At 49.6% G+C, this 27,752-nt stretch overlaps 1 protein-coding gene across 3 annotated transcripts in view; it reads right to left on the bottom strand.

The window, feature by feature from the left end:
- Window positions 1-27,752, bottom strand: part of LOC140409278 (solute carrier family 2, facilitated glucose transporter member 11-like) — a 187,103-nt gene that overhangs the window by 132,193 nt on the left and 27,158 nt on the right. Inside the window, exon 2 of one of the 3 annotated variants that reach the window (XM_072497658.1) lies at window positions 10,081-10,223. The exons of the other annotated variants lie outside the window; for them this stretch is intronic. Coding sequence (XP_072353759.1) covers window positions 10,081-10,089 — 9 coding nt within the window. The 5' untranslated portion in view covers window positions 10,090-10,223. The remainder of the gene's footprint in view (window positions 1-10,080; window positions 10,224-27,752) is intronic. 3 annotated transcript variants of the gene reach the window in all.

Genomic DNA, 27,752 nt, shown 5'->3' with positions numbered 1-27,752 from the left:
CAAATACAAGAGCAGCACAGGGCGTCGTGAATAGTGTCTTGCAGGGAACAAATCAGTCCGAGGGAGGGTCGTTGAGGAGTCCAGTAGCTGTGGGGAAGAAGCTGTTCCTATGTCTGGATGTGCGGGTCTTCAGACTTCTGTACCTTCTGCCTAATGGAAGGTTCTGGAAGAGGGCAAAGCCTGGATGTGAGGGGTCTCTGACAATGCTGTCTGCCTTCCTGAGGCAGCGGGAGGAGTAGACAGGATCAATGGATGGGTGGCAGGCTTGTGTGATGTGTTGGACTGAGTTCACCACACTCGGCAGGTGGAGAGTAGATTGATAGAACAATAATTGGTTTGGTTGGATTTGTCCTATTTCCTGTGTACAAGACACACCTGAGCAATTTTCACATTGCTGGGTAGATGCCAGTGTTATAGTTGTATTGGAACAGCTTGGCTAGGGGTGCAGCAAGTTCTGGAGCACAAGGGCAGCATGGTAGCATTGTGGATAGCACAATTGCTTCACAGCCCCAGGGTCCCATGTTCGATTCCGGCTTGGGTCACTGTCTGTGTGGAGTCAGCACATCCTCCCAGTGTGTGCGTGGGTTTCCTCCGGGTGCTCCGGTTTCCTCCCACAGTCCAAAGTTGTGCAGGTTAGGTGGATTGGCCAAGCTAAATTGCCCTTAGTGTCCAAAATTGCCCTTAGTGTTGGGTCGGGTTACTGGGTTATGGGGATAGGGTGGAGGTGTTGACCTTGGGTAGGGTGCTCTTTCCAAGAGCCGGTGCAGACTCGATGGACCGAATGGTCTCCTTCTGCACTGTAAATTCTATGATAATCTATGATAATCTATGAAGTCTTCAGTACTATTGCCGGGATATTGTCAGGGCCCATAGCTTTTGCAATATCCAGTGCCTTCAGCCATTTTTTGATATCACGCGGAATGAATCGTATTGGCTGAAGACTGACATCTTTGGTGCTGGGGACCTCCGGAGGAGACCGAGATGGATCATCCATTCGGCACTTCTGGCTGAAGATTGTTGCCAATGCCTCAGCCTTGTCTTTTGCACATATGTGCTGGGCTCCTCCATCATTGAGGATGGGGATATTTGTGGAGTCTCCTCCTCCAGTGAGTTATTTAATTGTCCACCACCATTCACGAATGGATGTGGCAGGACTACTGAGCTTAGATCTGATGCGTTTGTTGTGGAATCGCTTAGCTCTGTCTATTACTTGCTGCTTACGCTGTTTGGCACACAAGTAATCCTGTATTGTAGCGTCACCAGGTTGACACCTCATTTTTCGGTATGCCTGCTGCTATTCCTGGCATGCTCTCCTGCACTGCTCATTGAACCAGGGTTAATCCTCTGATTTGGTAGTAATGGTAGAGTGGGGGATATGCTGGACCATGAGGTTGCAGATTGTGTTTGAATACAATGCTGCTGCTGCTGATGGCCCACAGCGCCTCATGGATGCCCAGTCTTGAGTTGCTAAATCTGTTCAAAGTCTATCCCATTTATCTCGGAGGTAGTGCCACACAACATGATGGAGGGTATCCTCAATATGAAGACGGGACTTTGTCTCCACAAGGTCTGTGCGGTGGTCACTTCTACCGATACCGTTATGGACAGATGCATCTGCAGGCAGGCAGATTGGTGAAGGTGAGGGCATGTATGTTTTTCCCTCTTGTTGGTTCCCTTACCACTTGCTGCAGTCCCAGTCCAGCAGCTATGTCCTGTAGGGCCCGGCCAGCTCGGACTGGGCACCAGGACAGCTCCCTGTTCTTCTTTGACCAGCACCCTGGGATCTTTTATATTATATCCATCAGAATAGCTGGATGAAACCATGTCTCATCCGAAGGCAATGCAGCACTCTGACTACTGCACACGCTCAAATTAACAATGGGACTTGAACCATCCCTGAGGCAAAATAAGTTGCAGGAACCCAAATAGCTAACTGACAGAAACCCAACTCCCACCATATGCTGCGCAAGGTACAAAACAGTACGATACAACACAGTACAAGTAAGAACGTTTCCATTTTCTTACAGTCTTTCCAAGAGAGATTGACAATTTAAAACTAATTTCTTCTTTGCATCCATCGGACAATTCCAGTAGGGAGAGAATTCCAGTTGGGAGAGAAAGAAAAGAGTTTCAGTCCCCGTACATTGGCCCTTTTGAATTACATTGTGTGTGTGGCTGTGCAAGTAGTTTACAGGGGCCACATATTTAAATAAATTGCCTGCCACTCCAAAGAAAATTAGAGGGAGCATTGTCACCAGCCACTTGGCTGAGGTCAGTGCTCGAGTGAACTTCCCCTGTAATTGCCAGAACCAATTGAACTGTTGACATTGCACAGCCCTACCGGCTCATGTAACAGCTATTTTCCAAATAGAGGTCCACTCAATAAATTTGTACACCACTCACAAAAGATTAGGCATAAAGCTGAAATGTGGCCTTGCAGTCTGATCAGGCACCCCACTTGCAACCATGGTGATTTTGAAGAACCTTTGCTATTGCAAAGTAAAATATTCTGGAGTGTTTTTGGAGGTAAAGGTAGGGAGTTCTTGGATTTCAAAGGGAGTGCTGCTGCATCCTCCCAGGGAGGGAGAGGAGTCAGACTTCTCAATGCTTCCCGACAGTAACAAACGCTGTCTGGAAGGTTAGCCAATGCACCCAGTATCAGCTTTCTCCTGTATACTGCCCTATCAAGATTATCATCGGAGTCCCTTGGAGCTGAACTCATCTGTGAACTTGCCCTCCCCCATCGTGAAATACAAACTATCCTTAACCACTGGCCTGGCTGCAGCCCACCCATCCTCGCATGCTGATACCATTCCCAGCTACATACGAGCTTTCAAGTTAAGTGCTGTGCCAATATCTAAGATTGCAGCTGAGAGTGTCAGATCAAGTGGCGGGGCTTCCCCATCAGTGTTGTTCTGCTGCTCTCATCTGCTGTTGGAGCTGATGTGGCTAGGCAGTCATTTTCTGTTGTCTGAAACAGAATATCAGAAGGGTAATTTGGTACGAGGGAAGATAGGTGGTGACACCACCTGCAACCTGTTCATGCCTGGTACCAGGATGTAGATGGATTCAGTGTCAAGAAGTGACAAAAGGTAGGGACACACGGCACGTTGGCACAGTGGTTAGCACTGCTGCCTCACAGTGCCAGGGACCTGGATTCAATTCCAACATTGAGTGACTGCCTGTGTAGAGTTTTCACATTCTCCTCGTGCCTTGAGTGAGTTTCCTCCGGGTGCTCCAGTTTCCTCTCAGTCAAAGGTGTTCAGGTTAGGTGGATTGGCCATGCTGAATTGCCCCTTAGTTTCCAAAAGGTTGCGGGGATGGGGCAAGGAATGGGCCTGGTTACAGTGATCTTTCGGAAGATCAATGCATACTTGATGGGCTGAATGGTCTTCTTCTGCACTGTAGGGATTCTATGATTATGAATGCCAGGTGCCATAGGCTCTATTGAAGCCAGCCTATGACACAGTGAGCCCCCATGATGCAGAGAACTTCTGTTCCATATGACTCGGGAGACGCATTTTTTTCCCCATCAGCCTTGCTCTGCTTCTTTCTATTTTTTATTATTCGTTTCTGGGATGTGAAAGGCACCTGCTCGCAGCTTTCTGGGCAGTTCAGTATTTTTCCTACATAACCGGACTAAACCCCATCACAATCCTCACAGAACACACCCCCACCCAACTTTTACTGGACGGACGACTCAAGGACGGTACAGTTAGTCAGATTAGAGCAGCTAGCTGGACCCTTCTTTTGCAGGGACGGGACATCACTGTTAAACAGACCAAGACCCACACTTTCTTAGCCGATAACCTTCAGTACCCAGGCACCCCCCATGAATGTGAAATCATCTCACCGTACCACAACACAGGCCCCTTTATTGCGAAAACACCCTCCAGAAAGATAGGTAGTTCACCCCAGAGCCCCCGGCACACAGACACGTGCGCACCTTTAAGGATTTATGTGGATGGTTCTTCCACAGTATTAGAAGGGAAGCGCAATACAGGATGCGGCATTTATGTCGAGGACATGCAGGGTCGCGCCCTAGAAGAAATATCACTAAAGCTACCAGGCCACTTAGGCGCACTGACGGCAGAACTAGCAGCCGTTGCGTACATTGTGGATCACCCAGATTCCTTCCCCAGCCCAGCAGACATATACTCGGACAGCCTCTATGTCTGCAATAGCCTTACAGAATTCCTACCCCTGTAGAAAGCAAGAGGATTTGTTTCCGCAGACGGAAAACCCCTCCCTTCAGCCCCATTGCTCCGCCACATTTTAGAAAAAGCACAGAACAGGACATTCGGAATCGTTAAAATTCGAAGTCACCATCGTTCCTCCCCCACTGGAAATGTGAAAGCCGACGCACTGACCAAAGCAGGTTCCAGGCATGGATATTTTTGGACACAGTAAATGCAGTTCAAGTCTCGCAGACTAATATCGAGGATTTAGTGCAGGCTCAGAAGCAGGACAGCAATCTCAGGGAGATTTTAAAAGGAAGATTCCCAGCACCCTATGATAGATTTTAAAATGCTCTGACCACACATGACGATGTGGTGTTAAAAGACACCCTTTATGTGGTTCCTGAACAGGACAGGAATCAGCTCATTTGTTTGTTCCATGACGGTCATGGACATCAGGGAATTGATCACACTACAGCCCATCTCAGGCAGCTCTGTTGGTGGCCTAGTTTAAAAGAAGACGTAACGCACTACGTTGAGAATTGCCTTATCTGTGCCCAGAACAATCCGGACAGATACGCCAAGAAAGCTCAACTTAGTCACACCCGCCCCGTTAATGGCCCCTGGACTAACGTCCAGATTGATTTTATAGGACCATTGCCCCCTTGCAGGAATGGTTATAAGTATGTACTCGTTGTGATAGACACGTTTACAAAATGGGGAGAGGCATTCCCATCCAGAACGAACACGGCAAAGACCACTGCCAAGATCTTAACGCACCACATCTTTACAAGACGGGGACTCCCCCGCAGCATCGAATCCGACCAAGGTTCCCATTTTACGGGACGTGTCATGAAGAACATCCTCACGATATTTTGCATTACCTAAAAATTCCACATCGCATACCACCCCCAGTCGAGTGGTATCGTGGAGTGCATGAATCGGACCCTAAAAGCTACACTGCGAAAAATGGTCCAGCAAAACAACACCACTTGGGATTCAGTCCTCCCTTTTGCGCTGATGTTTTTGCGAAATACGGTTTCCACATCTACAGGTTACACCCCACACACCCTCATGACCAGACGCCCCATGAAAGGCACAGAATTTTTATTGGGATTAGATTTGACCAGCCTCGAAGTGACGGCCCTCACACTCGAGAAAGCAGTAGAACGACTGGTAGAGAATGTTAAAATGGCTCAGCTAGCAGCCGCGGTATGATTAGGCACACAAAAGAAACAGAGCAAGGCCTGTTTCAATAAGACAGTGCATGCGACTGAGTTCAGTGTAGGACAGCAAGTCATGCTCTGTGTATACAACCCCAGCACATTCCTGTCACCTAAATATTCGGGTCCATACTCCATTGCGGACAAAGTAAGCCTTTCCGTCTACAAAATAAAGTACCCCAACAGAAAGCCGGTGTGGTTCCACATTAACCAGCTTAAGGCATATGGACCAGTCGAACCACACACACCAAGTCATGCTCGACGCAGCAGACCACGTCCCGCCCACAGCCAACGTAACCCTACCCTCCCCCAAGCCCAGCCACGGGCTCAACCCCGACTCCACCCCCGAACTATACACTCCGCCCCGGAACACCCACAAACTGCAGCAGTAGCGACAGCGACTGTGACACTGACAATAGCCACAGCACGCCACCCTACTATCCCCATATATCAGGCCCCACACCCAGCGAATCTGAACACGATTAGAGTGATCCCTTCATGATCACATTCCTAAACAAACCCCAACACCGACCACCGACCTACGATTACGACCCTGACTCCGTCCCCACAGAACTAGACACCTTTTGGCACCGCGACAACTCATACAGACTCGTCCGAAATGACGAGAAGGATCCCAAATCGCACCATGCAGGCCTACCCGCCCTTATACACTCGAGAGTTTGGCATCCGGGAGAAGATGACAACTTTGAGTCTGACTCCCCAAGCGAGAACCCCTTTGCGACCCTGTTCGCAACTGATAATTGAGGTGTCCAGATGATGTTTTAAAAAGGAACCGCTTGGGAGAAAACGGTGTCCTTTCTGATGGAGCCTGCAGCATATTGTGTAATGTTGTTTGTAGTGGTATTGTTAAATGTAGTTTGTAAGATCGGATATTTTTCCACAGACCCACGCCTTATTTGTCAGCAGAAACCTATGAGAACTTGCCAGCACACTCATCGGCAGAAACCACTGCGGGCTTGCCAAACCCCCCGTTCATAACTGCCCTTTTGGTTTAAAGGTAGAACCAATACGGCAACCCCCCACGATGACTACATTTCTGCCCGTTCTTGTCGGTTGCTCAGGCAGTGGAGAAACGGCATTGGGACCCGCCCTGCCCGAGGACCCCCCTCTGGTCAGCTACGCCCGGGTAGAGAACACACGGCATTGGTCAACTTCCTACCCGGGGATTCCATCCAATTCTTAGCCGTCGCGGCCCATACGCACCTCATTTCGGCACTCTTGGTTCAAAAGCTTTTGGTTTGTTTTCGGGCAACCCTTAGGTTGCCATCCCAATGCTATTTACATCCTCAAACATTTGGATGGTAAATCGCACAGCCTGCGAGACGGCTCGCACTGTTTCAGTATTTTTAAGTGTGTCTTGTCCTCAATATTCGTTTTTTTTTTTAAATGAGGGGGTCACACATGGTGACAAATTGTAATGGGAGAATTGGCACTGAAGGACAGACATACTAACAGATGAGATAGTAAACCAAGATAGTAACAGACACTTTGCTTGATCCCACAGGGCTCCAGCGAAGAGAAGAGAAAGAAGAAGAACCATGAGGACATCCTCCGTGTTGCTCATCACCCTAATGAACATTTGGTTGCGCGCGAACGCGAACCCCCCCACCCCAAACCCCCCCCCCCCCCCCAAAGCCGTTAATGATTCACTTCCCCATAGCACCCAGAGCCCAGTAACCGGCAACACCACACCATCATGGCGTGATAAGCTCATAATGTGGTACTCCCTTTCCTACGTAGTCGAATCCCTATTAGTGTTGGCGATACTCTGCAGCATCGTGCAGACTATCTGCACGAGGAAATGAAGGAGAGCCTACCGCGCTAGCACCCCGGTATACAGAATGAGATCCCTATTTTTGGTTTTCACCAGGCCCCCGAACCCGTCGATCTATAATAAAGGTCATTCGTTTGCGTTCCTTTTGTGAATAAAGAAATGTGTTTCATGAAAGATTGTACAACCCTGTGCTTGACTGCCAAGCCAGGAAAAATGAAAATGCTACTTTCATTTTGTATTGTTTAGGAAGTTAGTATGACTGAATGTTTTAGTGAGTGTAGTTTAGTGAGGACAGTTAGAGGTACCATTTTTTAAATTTTGTAATGCATGTCCCTGTTTTGATATAACGCCACTTAGAATGTTAGTTAAAATTTGTCTTGCATAGTTATGGTCAGTGTAGAGGCCATAGAAGAGTGCTCGCCGGGTCAGGGAATGAAGACAACGCAGTTATGCGATCCTTCACACTTTGCGTTAGGATCACAAGGTGGAAGTGTAGCCACCTGAGTTGGCCACTTCCCGACTTAAAATGGAGAACTGCAAAGGCTGAAGGGAAATTCGGCCAACACAGGCAAAGACTAGCAAATACAGAAATCATGAATATTGGAACCTGCAAAACAACCAGACAGCATCGAAACCAGCAGCCATCTGCATAGTAATGTAGCAGCCATCTACATAGTAATTTGCGATTCCCAGGCACAATGGCAACAGTTAAGGTAAACAAAACCAAGCCAGACTCCTCGGTGCCAGCAGGAGCCAAGACAAAGGAAAACCAACGGACACTTAGGACCGCCCAGCGATCAGGGAACCGCCCCAGCATTGGAGAAATCAATCCAAGTGATCGGAAAGCAGTCCAATCACGGTGAACCAGGTACGGGGTCCGCCCCGAAGGGCGGGAAGCCCCCAAGTTCAAATCGTTCTTCTTGACAGGGTCACTCAGCAACGCGAATCAACCCGTGCGAGTGAACTGTCCAAGCTGCCGCATCAACCAAGTAAGTCTCCAGTCAACGCACGCTACGAGATAGGCGCTCCTAGCTATCAGTCCATACCAGCTTTTGAATCCTGCAGTTTCAGAACCCGAACGAAAGGCCATTTGTTCACCTGACCTGGTGGGCCAGTCCAAAGCTAAGTATAGGCCTGTTAGTTATAGGAATAGCCTAGAAAGTAGAATTTATGCATGAGTAGCGATTGACTGTGTATAATAAATGTGCTTTGATTTGAATCTTACTAATTGGTGTGTTGAGTTATTGATCATTACTTGAACTTGAACCTCGTGGCGGTATCATAAAGATACCTGGCGACTCTAGAGCAAAGGTTAAACAAACAGAGCAAATTACGATTTAAGAGCCAACCAAAAGTTAGCAACGGTCCCCAGAGCATGACTCCAGCTCTCTGGATTACCAGTCCAGTGATAATATCACTACGCCACTGCCACTCCTGTGACACCTCGGCCTGCATGAGTGAGGGAAGAATGTAAATAATTGCATTGCACTGCGTTTGGGTGATGTGCCTGCTATAGCTGAATAGCTGAAAGTATAGGGAGACAGTAAGAGATGGGTGTGAAGTTGGCAGCATTCATAGGTGTGTGAGGGGGAGGTGGAGTATCTGGATGTTACGCACGAGTCCTCATTGTCAGAAGCTCTGATAGCTGAATGATGGGGGTGTGATGCATTAAGTAGCACGAGAGGCTGGAGTTGTGCTGAGTAGCATATGTCAGAAAAAGATGGAGACACCAACTTCAACAAAGTTCCTGAGGCACTGCTGCGAGGTCCTCAGGGCCAGGGACTGGGAATTGACCTCCATGGGTGCCTCCTCCGTATCACTTCTGAGGGCCCCCTCTTCAAACCCCTATGTAACCATGGCTTCTCTCCTCCTGTCAACGTCTTCCATTAGGGCCTCCGGCATCGCATCCATTTTAAAAAAAATGTAAGTACCCAATTATTTTTTTTCCAATTCAGGGACAATTTAGCGTGGCCAATCCACCTAACCTGCACATCTTTTGGGTTGTGGGGGTGAAACCCACGCGGACACGGGAAGAATGTGCAAACTCCACACGGACAGTGACCCAGGGCCGGGATTTGAACCCGGGTCCTCAGCACCTAGTGCTAACCTGGCGTCGCATCCATAACTCTCTCTGCCTTGATGTTCCATTTTCCTTGTTTGAGATTGCAACAATAGTATTCAGCAGCAGAAACCAAAGAGAAAATGCTGGAAAATCTCAGGTGGTCTGGCAGCATCTGTAGGGAGAGAAAAGAGCTAATGTTTCAAGACCAGATGACCCTTTGTCAAAGCCTTTGTCAGAGCTTTGACAAAGAGTCATCGGACTCGAAACGTTAGCTCTTTTCTCTCCCTACAGATGCTGCCAGACCTGCTGAGATTTTCCAGCATTTTCTCTTTGATTTCAGATTCCAGTATCCGCAGTAATTTGCTTGTATTCAGCAGCAGCTTCTATCATTCAGTGCAGTCTCCATTAAGAGGGACAGACTACCTTTAAGAACAGCTTTGGCTCTAACATGCGTTATCAGCGAATGCAATTCAACTCCCTGAGCTCAGAAGCAGCCAGTGGTGTGACAGATGCTCAGTCCTGTGCTACAATCAAGTGAGTGAGGTGGCAAGTTAAAATTTGTGTGATCCCCACCTCCATCGGAACTGGTGTGTGGGCGAGTCACAAATCACAATCTCAGTACTGATTAATGCTGCAATCCAATTTTTAGTCAAATGTGGTTTGAGCAACTTGGGCTCAAAACAACCTTTTGACATACTTCTCACTTTTTTCACATGCTGTGCTATTTTATCATTACTAATGTGACAGGAGCCAAGGCACATCTACCATCTCCACCATCAACAACACACAACTTCATCAGTGTCAGGTGTGCAAATAACTTACCGGTTTCATCTATAACCTTTTATGGTGAGAAAGTTAGATGGAGAGTCAGATCCAGGGACAGACAGGACAGCATCAAGGGTGAAAAGAGTAGGAGAGAAGATGAGATAAATCAAGCGTCCTTAATCTTACCAGAGGTGAATTACCTGTTCCATAAAAACAAAACAACAGATAGTCACTGCAATAATCAGTGTGTCTTCAAAGTAATAATAAATAATAATAATAATCACATATTGTCACAAGTAGGCTTCAATGAAGTTACTGTGCAAAGCCCCTAGTCGCCACATTTCAGTGCCTGTTCAGGGAGGCCAGTACGGGAAGTAGCAAAAGGAACAGAATCACAGCCTTATTATCCCTCTTCATTCAAAAAAGATTTCCAAAATACTTTGACATGCTTTGTGACAGTTCATGGAAATTAGGCCTAGCTATAAAACTCAGGGATCAAATGCTCTTGAATCACTTTTCTTCACCATTGTTCACCAGGAAAAGACAGAACAAGTGCTCAGTCAAGAATGGTTTATCTTGTGACCTCACTTGGCAAAGCATTGATGACTACTTAATGAGTTACAGAGTGGACTGAATATGAAAGTATCTATATAGAAGCAGACGGTAATTCAAATAGACCGTGGGAAGGATCTCCCCCACGGTGTGTTTTTTGGCTGCTGGCGGGATTCCTGGCGATGTCTACAGCGTTTTGCATAGATCGCCCGTCCCGCCACCAGGGAAGCCGCTACTGGGGGGGGAGGGGGGGCGCTTCCGGCAGAGCAGAAGATCCCTCCGGCAGGAAGGGCTGGAAAACTCATCCGCGTCAGTTGCAACCATATACATCTCTTTTACTGAGAGACCTGGGTGGAGGGTGAATTCAATTCTTGCCAGATCTTTAGTGAGTAATTAAATTTCTCCCTCATTAAGGATTACTTTAAACAGTAAATGCAAATTCTTTTAAACCCATTTCAGATTCTTGGAACTTCCTAAATTAACAAGGCATCAGACAGATCCATAAAAGTTGAATGTTGCCACAAAGAAGGCACATAATTATCCACGAAGCTTAATATTTCCTAGACATGACTAAGAAACTTAAATAAAATTTTCAATTGGCACTCGCACCTGAATATTAAAAATACCAAAGCCATTTAGCATCTTGCTGAGTAAGGACACTACACAGATATGGTATAAATTGAAAAAAACATTTCCATTCTTCGAGAGAAAACGGAGTTTCCTTGTTAGTGTACCTTGATCCAGAGTGTGACATATACTGTGATGACTGGGAGATGTTAGGAAGTTGGATCGAAGATGTAGTGGGCAATTTTGGGGTGAACAGCCGGAGGGCAAAACTGCTCGGACTGAGTCAGAGGTATACGCCCATACCTGGCCTGAGTTACATAGTTCCATTCAGACTGAAACGCGCCAATGGGATAAAACAGGATACCCCAGTTCAGCCGGGGGGATTCACTCAAGAATCATTGTCCTCTGGAACACTCCGGTCTGACCAGCCATCAGCCCTTAGTCTGATGGTCTCTTATATTCGTGAATTGGAGGTGAGTTGCATATTCAAAGCATGGCCCTCTTATTTGTGTAAATGGGAATGGGTAATCACAAGTCCAGATAGCAATGATGAGTTCAAGTCTGGAAATGTCTGGACAGAACCATCTTTGAGGGGCTGGGCGGAGCTCAGGGAGATAAGAGAATCCTGTTTGAACAAGTTGTAGATTCTGGTACCACTTCAAAGACATATAATCTAGGCTGACCTTTTGGTACAGTGCCAATAGGGAAAGCTGCACCATTGGGTACTGTCATTTGTATAGACATTGGGCGGGATTCTCCATGCCCAGCGCCAGGCCAAACAATCCCCGCAACCGTGCCACGCCGCCCCGACGCCAGCACACGATTCTCCACTCCGCGGAGAATCGGCGCCATTGGTGCCGGCGTGTTTGGCGCAGCGCCGGTCGCAGGCCACTCTACGCGGCCGGGCCGCCCGATTCTCCGGCCCTTATGGGCCGTGCGGCCGCTCTAAAAAGTCAGAGTCACACCTGCGGCGTCCACACCTGCTCGCAGCCGGCGGGAACTCTGCGCACAGGGCCGGGGGGTGGCCTGTGGTGGGGGGGGGGGGGGGGGGGGGGGGGAGGGAGGAGGCTCCGACAGCAGGGGGGGCCTCCAATGGGGCTTGGCCCGCGATCGGGGCCCACCGATCGGCGGGTTGGCCTCTCGCTCCCCGGGCCTATTTTCTTACGCGCCGGCCCCTGAACTCCCGCGCCATGTTGGTCGGGGCCGGCGCGTTGAGCGAGGCCACTGCGCATGCGCGGGTTGGCGCTGCCGCCATTGCGCATGTCCTCGTTGACACCGGCGCATGCCCGGATCCCGCGGCACACAGTTCGAGCCGGAATGGGAGGCTGGAGCAACGTGAACCGCTCCAGCGCCGTGCTGGCCCCCTGTAGGGGCCAGAATCGGTACTCCCAGCGGCCCGTTCACGCCGTCGTGAAACGCGACGCCGTTTCCGACGGCGTGGACACTCTGCCGCCGAATGGGAGAATCCCGCCCATTAAACCAAGATCCCTTTAGCCATCTTGGATATTGGAATATTCCAAGGCACAAAGTGAAGAGCAGGGATGTTCTCCCAGCATTCTAGCCAGTATAATTAAAACAGGTTGCCTGCCCATTTATCACATTGCTGTTTATTAGTGAAACAAAGACATGCTGTTGAAACTTTTCGTCTTGCGCTCATGGGGCAATTTGCAAAAATACCAAATGTAAAGGAGACAACATCTATGCTACATAAGAAGGGCGTGCTAATTGGTTGGCAAGTGGACTCTGATTGGAAGAGGTGTTGCCATGGAGAATGCACCAGTTAACTGATGACAAACAGTTAACTGCGAACAGTTCACCAGAAAGAGGATACTGCCATCAAATCAAAAAGACATTCTGCCTGTCACTTTTTAAAAATAAATTTAAAGTACCCAATTATTTATTTTCCAATTAGGAGATAATTTAGCGTGGCCAATCCACCTAACCTGCACATCTTTGGGTTGTGATGCTGAGACCCACGCAGATACGGGGAGAATGTGCAAACGCCACATAGACAGTGACCCAGGGCCTGGATCAAACCCGAGTCCTCAGCGCCGTAACATTCTGCCTATCACACAAATGAGTATCGTGATATATGAACTTTAGTGCTGACGTGATGCTAGGTCTCAAACACTTGCGGATTCTGTCAAACAGCCTGTCCCTTTGGCTGTTTGCAATAGGCAAGGCACCGACCGGACACAACCAGCTTGTGCTTGCAAAAATCAAAACACAGTGTCCAACATTAGATGTGATTCTGCAATTGGACAACATTTGCTAAACAATCCTGAGTGCGTTAAGAATGACACTTAGCAACTTCCAGTGGCGGGGATGTGCTGAGAAGTCGCACATCAAGTGGCTCTCCTCCAGAACACAGCAAAATATGCTGTGACTGAATTTAGCCTGCAAAATTGGACTAAAACATTCCCTCACCCTCAACGATAATATAGACAGCGAAAATGCCAGGAAGCTGCATCTCAAGAAGCCGCAGGGACACCGGGAATTGCGACAAGGGACAGGAGCGGCGAGCAAGCAAATCAGCGGACGCACGAGGCAAGGGGTCCCTGGCACCCCCGGGAAAGAGAAACCGGCGACCCGGAAGGCAAGCTACCCCCGCCAGGCGATGGATGGAAGACGTTAATCACCAGGGAACTGAAAGCGATGCGGGGTGACATCAAGGCCGAGATAAAGGCGGCAGTCAAGGTGACGAAGGCAAAAGAGAAAATGCTGGAAAATCTCAACAAGTCTGGCAGCATCTGTAGGGAGAGAAAAGAGCTAACGTTTCGAGTCCGATAACTCTTTTGTCAAAGCTAACAGACAGAGAAAGTGGGAAATATTTATACTGTGGAGTGAGAATGAAAGAGGAGTCATAGCCACAGAAACCAAGTGAAACCGGGTGCTAATGGCCACAGAAACCAAGGGGAAAGAGTGCTAATGGCAGTCCCCAGAGAGGACAAAAGATGTGAAAGGTCAAACAACAGGGAAACTAACATCAGAGAATGAACTGTAGGTGCGGGGGAGGGGAAGGGAGAAGCAAAGAGGAGAAAGGTGCAGGAAAGGTGGATAAGATTGGGGGGGGGAATTAAATGTATATTAAGCAAGAAAGAAATGGTAAAAGACAGTTAAAATGAAATGAAAACAAATGGGTCGAGGTGGGGCTGATCATCTGAAGTTGTTGAATTCGATGTTCAGGCCGGAAGGCTGTAGCGTGCCTAACCGGAAGCTGAGATGTTGTTCCTCCAGTTTGCGTTGCGCTTCACTGGAACAAGGTAGCGGAGGCACTAGCCGCCATGCAAACGGCTCTCGACGGCATGTGAAAGAGACTGGAAGGCCGGGGGACGACGATAAGGGAGCTGGAAAACGCATCAAAGGACCAGAGTGACCGAATTGTCGCCCTGGAGGCTGAGATCAAAAGGTTGTTGGCGACCCAGGAGAACTTGAAAGGGAAGGTCATGTTGTATTCTGTGATCTTGGCTTGTAATGAATCTACAGAACTGCTGGTGACATAGCCAGAACGATGTTTTATTGATGTACACATGGTACTGTTACGATCAGAATCAATACAGACCAAGTTATTATAGAGTTACATTAGACTCTCCTGGAACTAACCTTATGCACAACTGTCCTCATATATGCCTTATAACCTTCTGCTGGTGGCTGGATGTCACCTGACTAATGTCTCTGAACTGCATGGTAGATCTGTACCGCCACCTGCTGGTTGGAGGTCGCACCATCAACTATACACAATATTGTCTACAGGCATATCACCACATCCTCCTTCCTTAGGAGATTTTGATGTTTATGTACAAACATGATTAATATTTTTACATTACACATTTTGTTTAAGTATAAACCATATAAGCAAGATTAACTATTGTGTCCATAGACATGATATGTCCCTTGCACACAGCTCATTGTGCCTCCGTCACAGGATCGCCCCTCTGATCACTTGGGCTGTTGCCAGCCTTTTAAAAGACTGGTTTGTCTGCTGCACTTTTGCTTCGTATCCTTTTGATGCAGGTTTGTTAAAGGCATGTGTCCTTGTTGGATATACCTGTGCCACCAACTTTTTATTTTTTCGTCTCTTTCCATGACGCTGCTTCGTTGTTTGTTCTCAGTCTCTGGCTTGTCAGTCAAACATCAACATCTTTTCTTTTGTTTTCATCTTTTGTTTTCATCAGTGGGATGTGCTAGCTCTCCCACTCTTCTTTTTTATTTTAATTATCTTTTGGCGAGTGCTTTCCTTTTTGCATTTGGGTTTGCCAACCCTTGTCTTAGTGCTGGTTTGCACCCTGAACATAGAAGTGTGCGGATCCTCTGTTGGGACCTCTGGCACCAGCGTGCTTCTAAGGGATTGTGTAGTCACACCCAATTCTGCACCCACAATTGGAGGTTGCAGAGCCTCACTCTTTGGTGCCCACGTGGAAGTCACATCTATAACATCAGGTACTGTCCCTTCTTTGCTTGTTGGAACATCTATTGATGGCTCGTCATCACTGGAGATTACGATATAAATGTTCTCTGGCCCTGACGATCCAGACAATGGGCCATCCTGGTCTTGCAGTAGTATGATGTGTGATCCATCGAACTACACAGCGATATGGTCATCAGCTCCTCTCAGTGATCTCCCGGCAGAGTAGCTTCAAGCATGATGGAGCCGACTACCGGAACCATTTCAGAGGCCTGGGATAACTGACAATGTGCCTCTGGAGCTAACTTTTCTAAGATTGGAACGTTGTCTTCTGTCACAAGCTGATTCGAGACCTGATCCTCCAATGTGTCGGCCACTGCGATCTCACTTTTCTTGTGTGCAATCTCAGAACTCTCGCACGCCTCGGTATCCTGCACAGTCTGTGTGTCTCTTGTGACCACCCTTGTCATTCCCGCCAAACCACCGGAGCAGAGCTCCCCCCCCGGGCCTCTTCATCGAGCTCACCATTGCTCCCGTGAAATAGGTTTACGAACATTTCATAATCGTCTTCATTTGGCTCACTTTCCACGTTTTTACTTCCTGCGTCATCTTCAGTCGTCATATATATCTTCGTAGTATGCATCATCGGCGTCTTCTGCAAAGACTTCTGCTGTAAAATACATTACACACGGAATTATATGTTCGCGCAGGAGGCAACTAATTTCAAAGTCAGCATCGAGTTTTGCTGCAGAACTTTTACTTAACATTCCACGCCGTGGAGCTTCAGGAAGACTGAAGAAATTAAAGAATGAATCATTCAGTACAGTTTTCATTACTGTTTTGTGAGTGCTCCGATCCTTGTGCTTCGGCTTGGTTTTAATTGTTTTCAACGTGACAATTGTTTTCTTTCTTCCAGTCAATCTGGCAGCCTGTGCACCCCATGATTTCCACTTTGTCAAAGAATGAAGATTAAAGCTTGTCAGGCCGCCATTCCAGCCAGTATACTTTCGTAATCACCTCATTTGTAAAGTACTCATTAGGCTCAAACTTAACCTCCAGAGTGAAGCTCCTCGGCTGTTCACGCTCTGAACATTTAACATTCACATCTCGTAGATGTTTTAATATGGGCTCGTCATGCTCCCGTATTATGCCACTGAGTATATACACCTTCTTGAAGACTGTTAACCAGAAGTGTGGAATGCTCTCTGGCTCTTCCATCTCTTCATCTGATTTGCCGTCCTCCGACAGGATTACTGCTGAATTCTCATCGAATGAATGCATTATCATATCTCGCTGGGAATGTAGAGTTCAGCTGGCCACCCATCTTCTGGAATGTACAGCCACTCAACAAGGTTCAGGGATTCTCAAACATCCTCTCCTATGATGGATCCGATTTTCATGTGCACAGTATTAAACGGTAATCAAGCTCGCATTCACCGAACGTCGCCACCTTTTTCGTACCGTAGCGTTTTGGCAGCCCCGGTCATTCAACAACATTTGTCTGCATGTTCAGCTTGTGAAAAGCAGATCAACTGATGAGGTTGGCCCTCGTTCCAATGTCAAGGTCGCAGTGTAATAATGTGTCGCTCAAGAATACCATTGTTTCCCACCTGGTTTTGATGGCAACCGATGTGTTCCGACGGAAGTCGTTATTTTTTGAGATTATATCTTCATTTTTCTGGGTCGGACTCTTCTGGTCCTTGGTTGCAATGAGATCGATGAAGAACTGATTGTCCGGAGGGATCTCATCAATCGCATTTACTGATCTTATTTGGTCTATTGTAGGATGCAAAAAATACTTTTTCGCAAAATGACCAACACCTGGAACAAACTTTCCCAAAGGCCGGATATTTCCGTGGGCCATGTCGATTGCCACATTTCTGGCACAAGATGACGGCTCCTGTTGGCCACTTAAGATGGCCGCCGGCACTGAGATTACGTTTCTTACTGACCTGCGTCACAGAGCTGATGGCGCTGGTGTCCTCTTCTATGTTTGCACCAAAATGCTTCAGAGTGAGTGTGCTGATTTGCTGTGCAGGCAACTCACACATGACAAATCTTTAATGCATTTTCCAACTTCAGGTCTTCCTCTCATAACAACCATTACGGAGCTCATCATTTGATATGCCAAATCCAATTTGGTCAGGTATCATTGATGATTTAAGATCGCTGAAATTGCAGGACTGGGCCTTCAGCCTCAAATCCTTCCATGGTAGTGAAGGCATTGAAATGAAATGAAATGAAAATCGCTTATTGTCACAAGTAGGCTTCAAATGAAGTTACTGTGAAAAGCCCCTAGTCACCACATTCCGGCGCCTGTTCGGGGAGGCTGTTACGGGAATCGAACCGTGCTGCTGGCCTGCCTCAGTCGGCTTTCAAAGCCAGCGATTTAGCCCTGTGCTAAACAGCCCCTGCTGGCAGGGACTGGAGGATCAGAGTATTCTGCGATAGTGATCTCAGATCATGCGCCGCATTGGGTGGCCGTGGTCCTGGAGAGGGGGGGTAGTGCAGAGACCGGGGTGGAGAATGGATGTGGGGTCCTAGGGGACCAAAGTTTTTGTGAGATCGGGAAAGTGATTGAGCAGTACTTGGGCTTTAACTGTACGGGGGAAGTATCGCAGGTGGTGGTATGGGAGACGATATAATTTAAGGCCAAGGTGGATAGAGGAGTGGGAAGAGCATCAAAGACTGATAGAGGAGATGTTGGAGATGGACAAGAGGTATGCGGGGATGCAGATCCAGTTCTTTTGGACAGAAGAAGGGAGCTCCAGGCTAGTTTTGACCTGTTGTCTACGGGGAAGGCGGCATGCCAACTGAGTTGGGCGAGGGGAGCGATTTATGAATACAGGGAGAAGGCCAACTTCGGAGGGAGGCGGCGGCGAGGGAGATAGTGGCTCCGGACCAGATTAATAAGGTGCTTGAGGAGTTCTATGAAAAGCTGTAAAGGTCGGAGCTACCAGGGGAGGAACATGGGGCGGTATTCTCCCATTCAGCGGCAGAGTGTCCACGCCGTCGCGTTTCACAACGGCGTGAAAGGGCCGCTGAGAGTACCAATTCTGGCCCTTACAAGGGGCCAGCACGGCGCTCGAGCGGTTCACGCCACTCCAGCCTCCCATCCCGGTGTGAACTGTGCACCGTGGGATCCGCGCGTGCGCAGTGGCACCGGCGTCAACGAGGACATGCACAGTTGCGGTGGCCTCCCTCAACGCGTCAGCCCCGCACAACATGTTGCGGGAGTTCAGGATCTGGTGCCTAAGAGAATAGGCCCGGGGAGTGAGAGGCCAGCCCGCCGATCGGTTGGCCCCGATCCGGGCCAGGCCCCATCGGATGCCCCCCACCCGGGGCCGGAGCCCCCCCCCCCAACCCCCAACCACAGGAGCCACACACCCCCCCCCCCCCCCCCCCACAGACAGCCCCCCGACCCTGCGCGCAGAGTTTCCGCCAGTGTTGACCAGGTGTGGACGGCGCCAGCGGGACTCTGACTTTTTAGAGCGGCCGTTCGGCCCATCCGGACCGGAGAATCGGCGACCCAGCCGCGTTGAGCGGCCCGCGACCAGCGCCGCGCCAAACGCGGAGGCGCAAATGGCACAGATTCTCTGCGTGCCGGCGCCGGGGCGGCGTGGCGCAGTTGCGGGGATCCTCCGGCCCGGCGCGGGGCTGGGAGAATCTCGCCCATGGAATGAGGGAGCTCCTGGACGGGTTGCAGTAGGCAAGGCTGGAGGAGGAACATAGGGCCAGATTGGAGGGGTCGGTGGGGAACAAGAGGTAAAGGAGGCAATTGAGAGGATACAGTCGGGGAGGGTAGCAGGGCCAGATGGGTTCCCAGTGGAGTATTACAAGAAGTTTAAAGACAAATTGGCACTGCTGATGATGAGGATGTTTGAGGAGGTGATAGGGAAGGGAGTGCTACCACAAACATTGGGACAGGCTTCAATCTCCCTGCTGTTAAAGAAATACAAGGACCCGGCGGAGTTTAAGCCTATATCGCTACTGAATGTAGACGCCAAGATACTAGCGAAGGTGCTGGCGGCTAGGTTGGAGGGGTTCATGAATGGAAGACAGCTATTTTTGAATATCAGGAGGTTATTAAATGTAATCAATCCGCCGGCTGAAGGAAAGGAGACGGAGGTGGGGTGGCAGTAAATGCGTAAAAGGTGTTCGATTGGGTAGTGTGGGGGTACCTGATGGCAGTCCTAGAGAGGTTCGGGATTGGCCCAAGAATTACACAATGGGTACGGCTACTATATAGGGAACTAATGGCTGGGTGTATGCGGACAATTTATTGCTATATGTCTCGGGGAATATAATGGGGACTGCTTGGAAGATTTGGGTCTTTTTCAGGATATAAATTGAACTTGGAGAAGTGTGAATATTTTGTGATGTCCCGGCCAGGAGTGGGGGGGGGGGGGGGGGGGGGGGGGTTGCCATTTCGCAGGGCAGCAACCCACTTCAGGTACTTGGGGGTGCAGATGGCATGGGTTTGGGGGAGCTCCGAAGGTACAATTTTACTAGTTAGTGGTGGAGAGGATGAAAACGGACTTGGGAAGTTGGTACAGCCTCCCTCAATCACTGGCGGGTCAGATGCAGGCGATTAAAATGAATGTGTTGCCGCAATTTTTGTTTTCATTCCAGTGCCTGCCTGTCTTTTTACCGAAGGCATTCTTCAAGGAAGTGGATAAGTTGGTCAACTTGTTTATCTGGGGGGAGGGGGGGGCTGGAGGTAGCCAGGGTCAGGAAGGTAGTCCTGCAGAGAGGGAGGCATGCGGGGGGCTGGGCCTCCTGAATTTACTATACTATTGCTGGGCGGCGAACGTGGTAAAGGTGGGTTAGGATGGAGGAAGGACTGTGTAAGGGTCAAGGGCACGGGCGACGGCGCCGTTCCTGATGGCCTCGGGCAAGTACTCTGGGAGTCCGATGGTGACAGCAACACTGAAGATTTGGAGGCAATTGAGGCAGCACTTTAAGTTGGGGGCTGGGTCACAGCGGTGGCAAGGGTGGGGGAGAGACACAGAGGCAGAGGGGTAGACAAAAGAGAGGGGATATGGGCGAGGTGGGAGTGTGATATGGTACGAATTAAGTAATGGCATGATGGGAAAACTGGCCAATGGGAAGACTGGTCAAAAGGTTTGATCCAATACAAGAAAGACTGAAACTACTCATTCCAGCTCACCAGGCCCAGGTAAAGAATGCTGCCCTAACCATTTTCAGACTAGCATGGCCGAGGCCAACTCTGCATAACTTGAAGTCTGAAAAGATCAGCGAAGGTCGAGCCATTCCAAAACACCGGACCTCGGCAACTCCTGATAAAACTAACTCGTCATAACCCAGGGCCGTAGGAATTTAAAACAAAGATAAGTTCAGGAAGAAACAAGTCTATTCTGACCTTTCAATGTTTCCTCCGAGGACTAAATAATGGTATGAGTGATATGACCAAACATGGTCTGGTCTTTGCTTCCGTTTGTATTTCCGATCAAACTCCTGACTATACTGTTGTCACATAATCTTGATAAAGATAATGTATAAATATTGAACTAATTCTCCGCGAAAGCGCGGAACTTGTGAAAGACTAAGCAGTTTTGTTGATTGCTCTCTGACTTCAAGTTTCAGCCATTACTGCATGCAGTTGTTTTCAAAAATAAAGCTTGTTATTCTGTCTTTTTTTTTAAATATATTTTATTAAAGTTTTTTGATCAACCAGGAATTTTCCATTTTTACAACTATGTAACAGTATATACATTGATCGTTTTTAAAATAATATATTAACTAACGGCAAGTGCCAACACAAATAAGAAACAAAAAGAAATAGTAACATTGAAAAGATAAATATGAACAGCAAATATATAACACACAAAAAAACCCCGAAGACCCGAATGCACCCACCCCCCTCCCACCCCCCCCCCCCCCCCCCCCCCCTCCCCCCTGGGTTGCTGCTGTTGTCTTTCCTATTTTCCCTTATCGCTCTGCGAGATAGTCGAGGAACGGTTGCCACCGCCTGGTGAATCCTTGAGCCGAACCTCTTAGTGCGTACTTTACCCGCTCCAATTTTATAAACCCTGCCATGTCGTTTATCCAGGCCTCCACGCCCAGGGGTTTAGCTTCTTTCCACATAAGTAGAATCCTTCGCCGGGCTACTAGGGACGCAAAGGCCAAAACATCGGCCTCTCTCGCCTCCTGCACTCCCGGCTCATCTGCAACCCCAAATATAGCCAACCCCCAGCCTGGTTCGACCCGGACCCCCCACCACCTTTGAAATCACTTTTGCCACACCCACCCAGAACCCGTGCAATACCGGACATGACCAAAACATGTGGGTGTGGTTATAGGGCTTCCCGCGCACCTCCCGCACCTAACCTCCACCCTAAAAAACCTGTTCAATCTTGCTCCCGTCATATGCGCCCTGTGTAGTACCTTGAATTTGATCAGGCTGAGCCTGGCACACGAGGACGAGGAATTTACCCTACATAGGGCATCTGCCCACAGCCCCTCCTCAATCTCTTCCCCCAGCTCCTCCTCCCATTTTCCCTTCAGTTCCTCTATCATCATCTCCCCCTCGTCTCTCATTTCCCTGTGTATATCGGACACCTTACCGTCACCCACCCATGCTCCCGAAATCACTCTGTCCTGGATCCCTTGCGCCGGGAGCTGCGGAAATTCCCTCACCTGTTGCCTCACAAATGCCCTCACTTGGATATAACGAAATGCATTCCCAGGTGGCAACCCGTATTTTTCTGTCAGTGCTCCCAGACTCGCGAACGTCCCGTCCAAGAACAAGTCCTTCAGTTTCGCAATTCCTGCTCACTGCCAAGATTGAAAACCCCCGTCTATCCTTCCCGGGACGAACCTGTGGTTGTTCCTTATCGGGGACCACACTGAGGCCCCCGTCACTCCCCTATGTCATCTCCACTGCCCCCAAATCTTCAGAGTCGCCACCACCACTGGGTTTGTGGTGTACCTTTTCGGGGAGAACGGCAGCGGCGCCGTCGCCAGTGCTTTTAAGCTAGTTCCCCTACAGGACGCCACCTCCAGCCTTTTCCACGCCGCTCCTTCTTCTTCCCTCATCCACTTACATATCATAGTCACGTTAGCGGCCCAATAATAATCACTCAGACTCGGCAGTGCCAATCCCCCTCTATCTCTACTGCGCTGCAGGAACCCCCTCTTTACCCTTGGGGTCTTTCCGGCCCACACAAAGCTCATGATGCTCCTGTCCACCTTCTTAAAAAAGGTCTTTGTAATCAGTATGGGGAGGCACTGGAACACAAAAGGAAACCTCGGGAGGACCACCATTTTAACTGCCTGCACCCTGCCCGCCAATGACAGGGGCAGCATATCCCACCTCTTAAAGTCCTCCTCCATCTGCACTACCAGTCGTGTCAAGTTAAGCTTATGCAAGGTTCCCCAGTCCCTGGCCATCTGGATCCCTAAATACCGGAAATCTCGTTACCCTCCTCAGCGGCAGCTCGTCTATTCCCCTGCCCTGTTCCCCGCGGTGCATCACATACAGTTCACTCTTCCCCATATTCAGTTTGTATCCCGAAAACTCTCCAAACTCCCTGAGTGTCTGCATTATCTCAGGCATCCCCTCCACTGGGTCCGCGACATATAACAGTCGATTATCTGCGTATAATGACACCCGATGTTCTTCTCCTCCTCTAAGTACCCCTCTCCACTTCCTAGAGCCCCTCAGCGCTATGGCCAATGGCTCAATTGCCAACGAAAACAGTAACGGGGACAGGAGGCACCCCTGTCTTGTGCCCCTATATAGTCGGAAGTAGTCGGATTGTTGCCTGTTCGTAATCACACTTGCCATCGGGGCCCCGTACAGGAGCCAAACCCATCTAATGAACCCCTCTCCAAATCCAAATCTCTTCAGCACCTCCCACAGGTAGTCCCATTCCACTCTATCAAATGCCTTCTCTGCATCCATAGCCACCACTATCTCCGCCTCCCCCTCCGGTGGGGGCATCATCATCACCCCCAACAACCTCCGTATATTGGTATTCAATTGCCTCCCTTTAACAAATCCTGTTTGGTCACCATGCACCACCCCACGGACACAGTCCTCTATCCTTTCGCCATCACTTTGGCCAATAACTTGGCATCTATGTTCAGGAGGGAGATAGGCCTGTATGACCCGCACTGCAGCGGGTCTTTGTCTCTTTTCAGGATCAGCGATATCGTCGCCTCCGACATCGTCGGGGGTAGTGTCCCTCTTTCCTTAGCCTCATTGAAGGTTCTCGTCAGGAGTGGGGCCAGCAGGTCCACATATTTCCTATAGAATTCCACCGGGAACCCATCTGGTCCCGGGGCCTTCCCTGCCTGCATGCTCCCGATTCCTTTTACCACCTCCTCTACCTCAATCTGCGCTCCCAGTCCTGTCCTCTCCTGCTCCTCAACCTTTGGGAACTCCAACTGGTCTAGGAAGTGCATCATTCCCTCTTTCCCTTCCGGGGGTTGGGCCTTATACAGCCTCTCGTAGAATACCTTAAATACCTCGTTCACCCTCTCCGCTCTCTGTTCCATCCTTCCCTCCTCGTCTCTAACTCCTCCGATCTCTCTCGCCGCCCCCCTCTTCCTAAGTTGTTGGGCCAGCAGTCGGCTCGCCTTCTCTCCGTATTCATACTGTACTCCCTGTGCCTTCCTCCACTGCGTCTCCGCCTTACACGTGGTCAACAAGTCAAAGTCCGTGTGTAGTCTCCGTCTTTCCCTGTATAGCCCTTCGTCCGGAGCCTCCGCATATTGCCTATCCACCCTCAGAATCTCCCCAATCAGTCTCTCCCTTTCTTTACCCTCTTGTTTCCCCTTATGGGCCCTTATGGAGATCAGCTCCCCTCTCACCACCGCCTTCAGCGCCTCCCAGACTACTCCCACCTGGACCTCTCTGTCATCATTGACCTCTAGGTATCTTTCAATACATCCCCTCACCCTTCCACATACCCCCTCATCCGCCAACAGTCCCATGTCCAATCTCCAAAGTGGGCGTTGCTCCTTTTCCTCACCTAGTTCCAGATCTACCCAATGTGGGGCATGATCTGAAATGGCTATAGCCGAGTACTCTGCTCCTGCCACCTTCGGGATCAGCGCCCTTCCCAGGACAAAGAAATCTATCCGGGAGTACACTTTATGGACGTGGGAGAAGAAGGAAAACTCTTTACTCCTCGGTCTAGTAAATCTCCAGGGATCCACTCCTCCCATCTGCTCCATAAAGCCCTTAAGCACCTTGGCCGCTGCCGGCCTCCTCCCGGTCCTAGATCTGGACCGGTCCAGCCCCGTTTTGAAGTCCCACCCCCCCCATTACCAACTTTCCCATCTCCAGGTCCGGGATGCGCCCCAACATACGCTTCATAAAGTTTGCATCATCCCAGTTCGGGGCATATGCGTTCACCAGCACCACCGCTTCACCTTGCAATCTGCCACTCACCATCACGTATCTACCCCCACTGTCCGCCACTATGGTCTTCGCCTCAAACGATACCCGTTTCCCCACCAGTATTGCCACCCCTCTATTTTTCGCATCCAAGCCCGAGTGGAATACCTGTCCCACCCATCCTTTTCTTAATCTGACCTGATCCGCCAGTTTCAGGTGCGTCTCCTGAAGCATAACCACGTCTGCCTTTAGCTTCTTTAGGTGCGCAAATACCCTTGCCCTCTTAATCGGCCCATTCAACCCTCTCACGTTCCACGTGATCAACCGGGTTGGGGGGCTCTTTACCCCCCCCCCCCATTGTCGACTAGCCATCCCCTTTTTTAAACCAGCTCCTCACCCGGTTACCACGCAACCGCTTGTCCCCCAGATGGCGCCCTCCCGTCCCGACCATCCCATCCCGTAACAGCTCCCCCTTCCCCTTAGCAGCAGCAACCCAGTTAATCCCCCCGCTAGATCCCGCTCTAGCTTGATTGCTTCCCGGAGTCAGCAAACTCTGGCTGACCTCGGCTTCCCCCGTTTATCCTTAGCCTCCCTGTGTGAGGCCCCGCCCCGAATGGCACAGCTCCCTCTCTCCTTCCCCATCCCCTTCCCCACCGGCGCCCACATTTCTTCGTGTGTCCCCCCTTCGAGGGGAAAAAATTCCCCCATCTGATTTACAATTCCTTGCCACCACCTCGCTACTTCATTCCAAACATCCTTTCCCAAATCTAGTCCAACTTCTCCTCTTGAATGATGTCCACGCCTCCTCTGCCGTCTCGAAGTAGTGGTGTTTGCCCTGGTGTGTAACCCACAGTCTTGCCGGCTGCAACATTCTGAATTTCACTTTCTTCCTGTGGAGCACCGCCTTGGCCCGATTGACACTCGCCCTCCTTCTCGCCACCTCCGCACTCCAATCTTGGTAGACGCGGATCACCGCGTTCTCCCATCTGCTGCTCCGTGTCTTCTTAGCCCATCTCAGGACCATCTCCCTGTCCTTGTAGCGGTGGAATCTCACCACTGTTGCTCGCGATATTTCCCCTGCCTTTGGTCTTCTCACGAGGACCCGGTACGCTCCCTCCACTTCCAGGGGGCCTCAGCTCCCATTAAGGTATGGAGCATCACACTCACGTACGCCCCAACATCCGCTCCCTCTGCCCCTTCGGGAAGACCCAAAATCCTTAAGTTCTTCCTCCTCGAGCTATTTTCCAGGGCTTCCAATCTCTCCATACACCTCTTGTGTAGCGCCTCGTGCGTCTCCGTCTTCACCACCAAGCCCTGTATCTCGTCCTCATTTTTGGCAGCCTTTGCCTTCACTCCACGGAGCTCCATCTCTTGGGTCTTTTGCGTCTCCTTCAGCCCCTCAATCGCCTGCAGCATCGGCGCCAGCACCTCCTTCTTGAGCTCCTCCACACAGCGCCGGAGGAACTCCTGCTGTTCCAGGCCCCATACCAACTGGGCTCCCTCAGCCGCCATCTTGTATCTCCCTTCTCTTCTCTGCCACTGCTCCAGAGGATCCTCCACAATCTGGCCACTACTATCACTTCTTTCCAACCACACCCGGGGGGGGGGACTCCTTCCTATGTCGCCTCACACTGGGTTTAGCCTTTGAAAATTTCCGTTGGGGCTCCCGATAAGAGCCCAAAAGTCCGTTGAAACGGGAGGTGCCGAAACGTGCGACTTAGCTGGTCATCGCTGCACCCGGAAGTCTTGTTATTCTGTCTTAACGAGTGCGTTGTATCTTTCTACTACAGAAGCGGGAAAATATTGACTTTGACATTTTGGCGCAAGCGAGCAGTTACCAATATCCTGAGTGAATTCCGTGGGGGACTGAAGAAGTGATCGAACCAGACCCGGAGGAAAGAGACAGACGCCGGCACAAGGTAAGATTAACCTTGGTCTCTCTCTCTCTCGGATTGGTGGTTCGACCCCTCATCCCTGACGGAAGTAACTAAACAGGTGACGGTGCTCGAATCTAAATTGTACTTATTAAATTGTTAGTAGAGTACTTCGGGTCAGGGACCCCAATTGTGGTTAGCCTTAGGTCAGGGACCTCTTGCTTGTTTTACAGGTTTAAGTTTGGGTCAGGGACCTCTTATACAGTTTGGGTCAGGGATCCTGCAATTTGATTTGGTACCAGGGATTTTTTTTGATTGCCAGGGGCACATTTTATTGACATTATAGGACAAAGTTTAGACAAAACCGGGGGCAATTCCCCTCTATTTTTCATGTGCTCTGAAAATCCTTCTCAAGAACGTAATTTACGAAGATTATCTGCAGCGCTGAACAATAAATTGGGTAACGATATTTGGCCACTTGGGGGCACTTGGAACTACGATATTTGCATTTCTGCTGAGAAAAGTATTTGGCAGAGAAACGCCGGTTTTAAATGGAAATTTTTAATCTCAGAGTGGAAAAAGCAATCCACTAAGCGCCACGAACAATCACGATTAATGAGTTGGAGAGATAACGCCCGTAGAAAAGGGATTGATGATTGTGTGGATGGTAAAGCAAAAAATTGGGAGACTTCAAAATTGGAATGTGAACTTTGGGATAGAAAGCATAAACAACAAGGCGAAAATAAAAAATCTCCAACTAATAGGCAGAGAGGGCTAGCCCAGCAGATTAAACAAAAGGAAGATCCTCCCAGTTGCTCTGGCATGCCGATGTTTCCCTATTCAGGCGATACGGAAGAGGAGGATTTAACCCCTGGACCCCACCCTCATCCTGCACACACCGATTCTACAATTCCACCGTCCCAAGTCCAGACTCCCCCTTATGGTCCCACTGCCAATGAAACTC

Source organism: Scyliorhinus torazame, chromosome 1, assembly GCF_047496885.1.
Source record: "Scyliorhinus torazame isolate Kashiwa2021f chromosome 1, sScyTor2.1, whole genome shotgun sequence".
NCBI classification, from domain to species: Eukaryota; Metazoa; Chordata; class Chondrichthyes; order Carcharhiniformes; family Scyliorhinidae; genus Scyliorhinus; species Scyliorhinus torazame.
The sequence above is the reverse complement of the archived record's forward strand: the minus strand, read 5'-3'. Positions and strand labels throughout refer to the sequence as shown.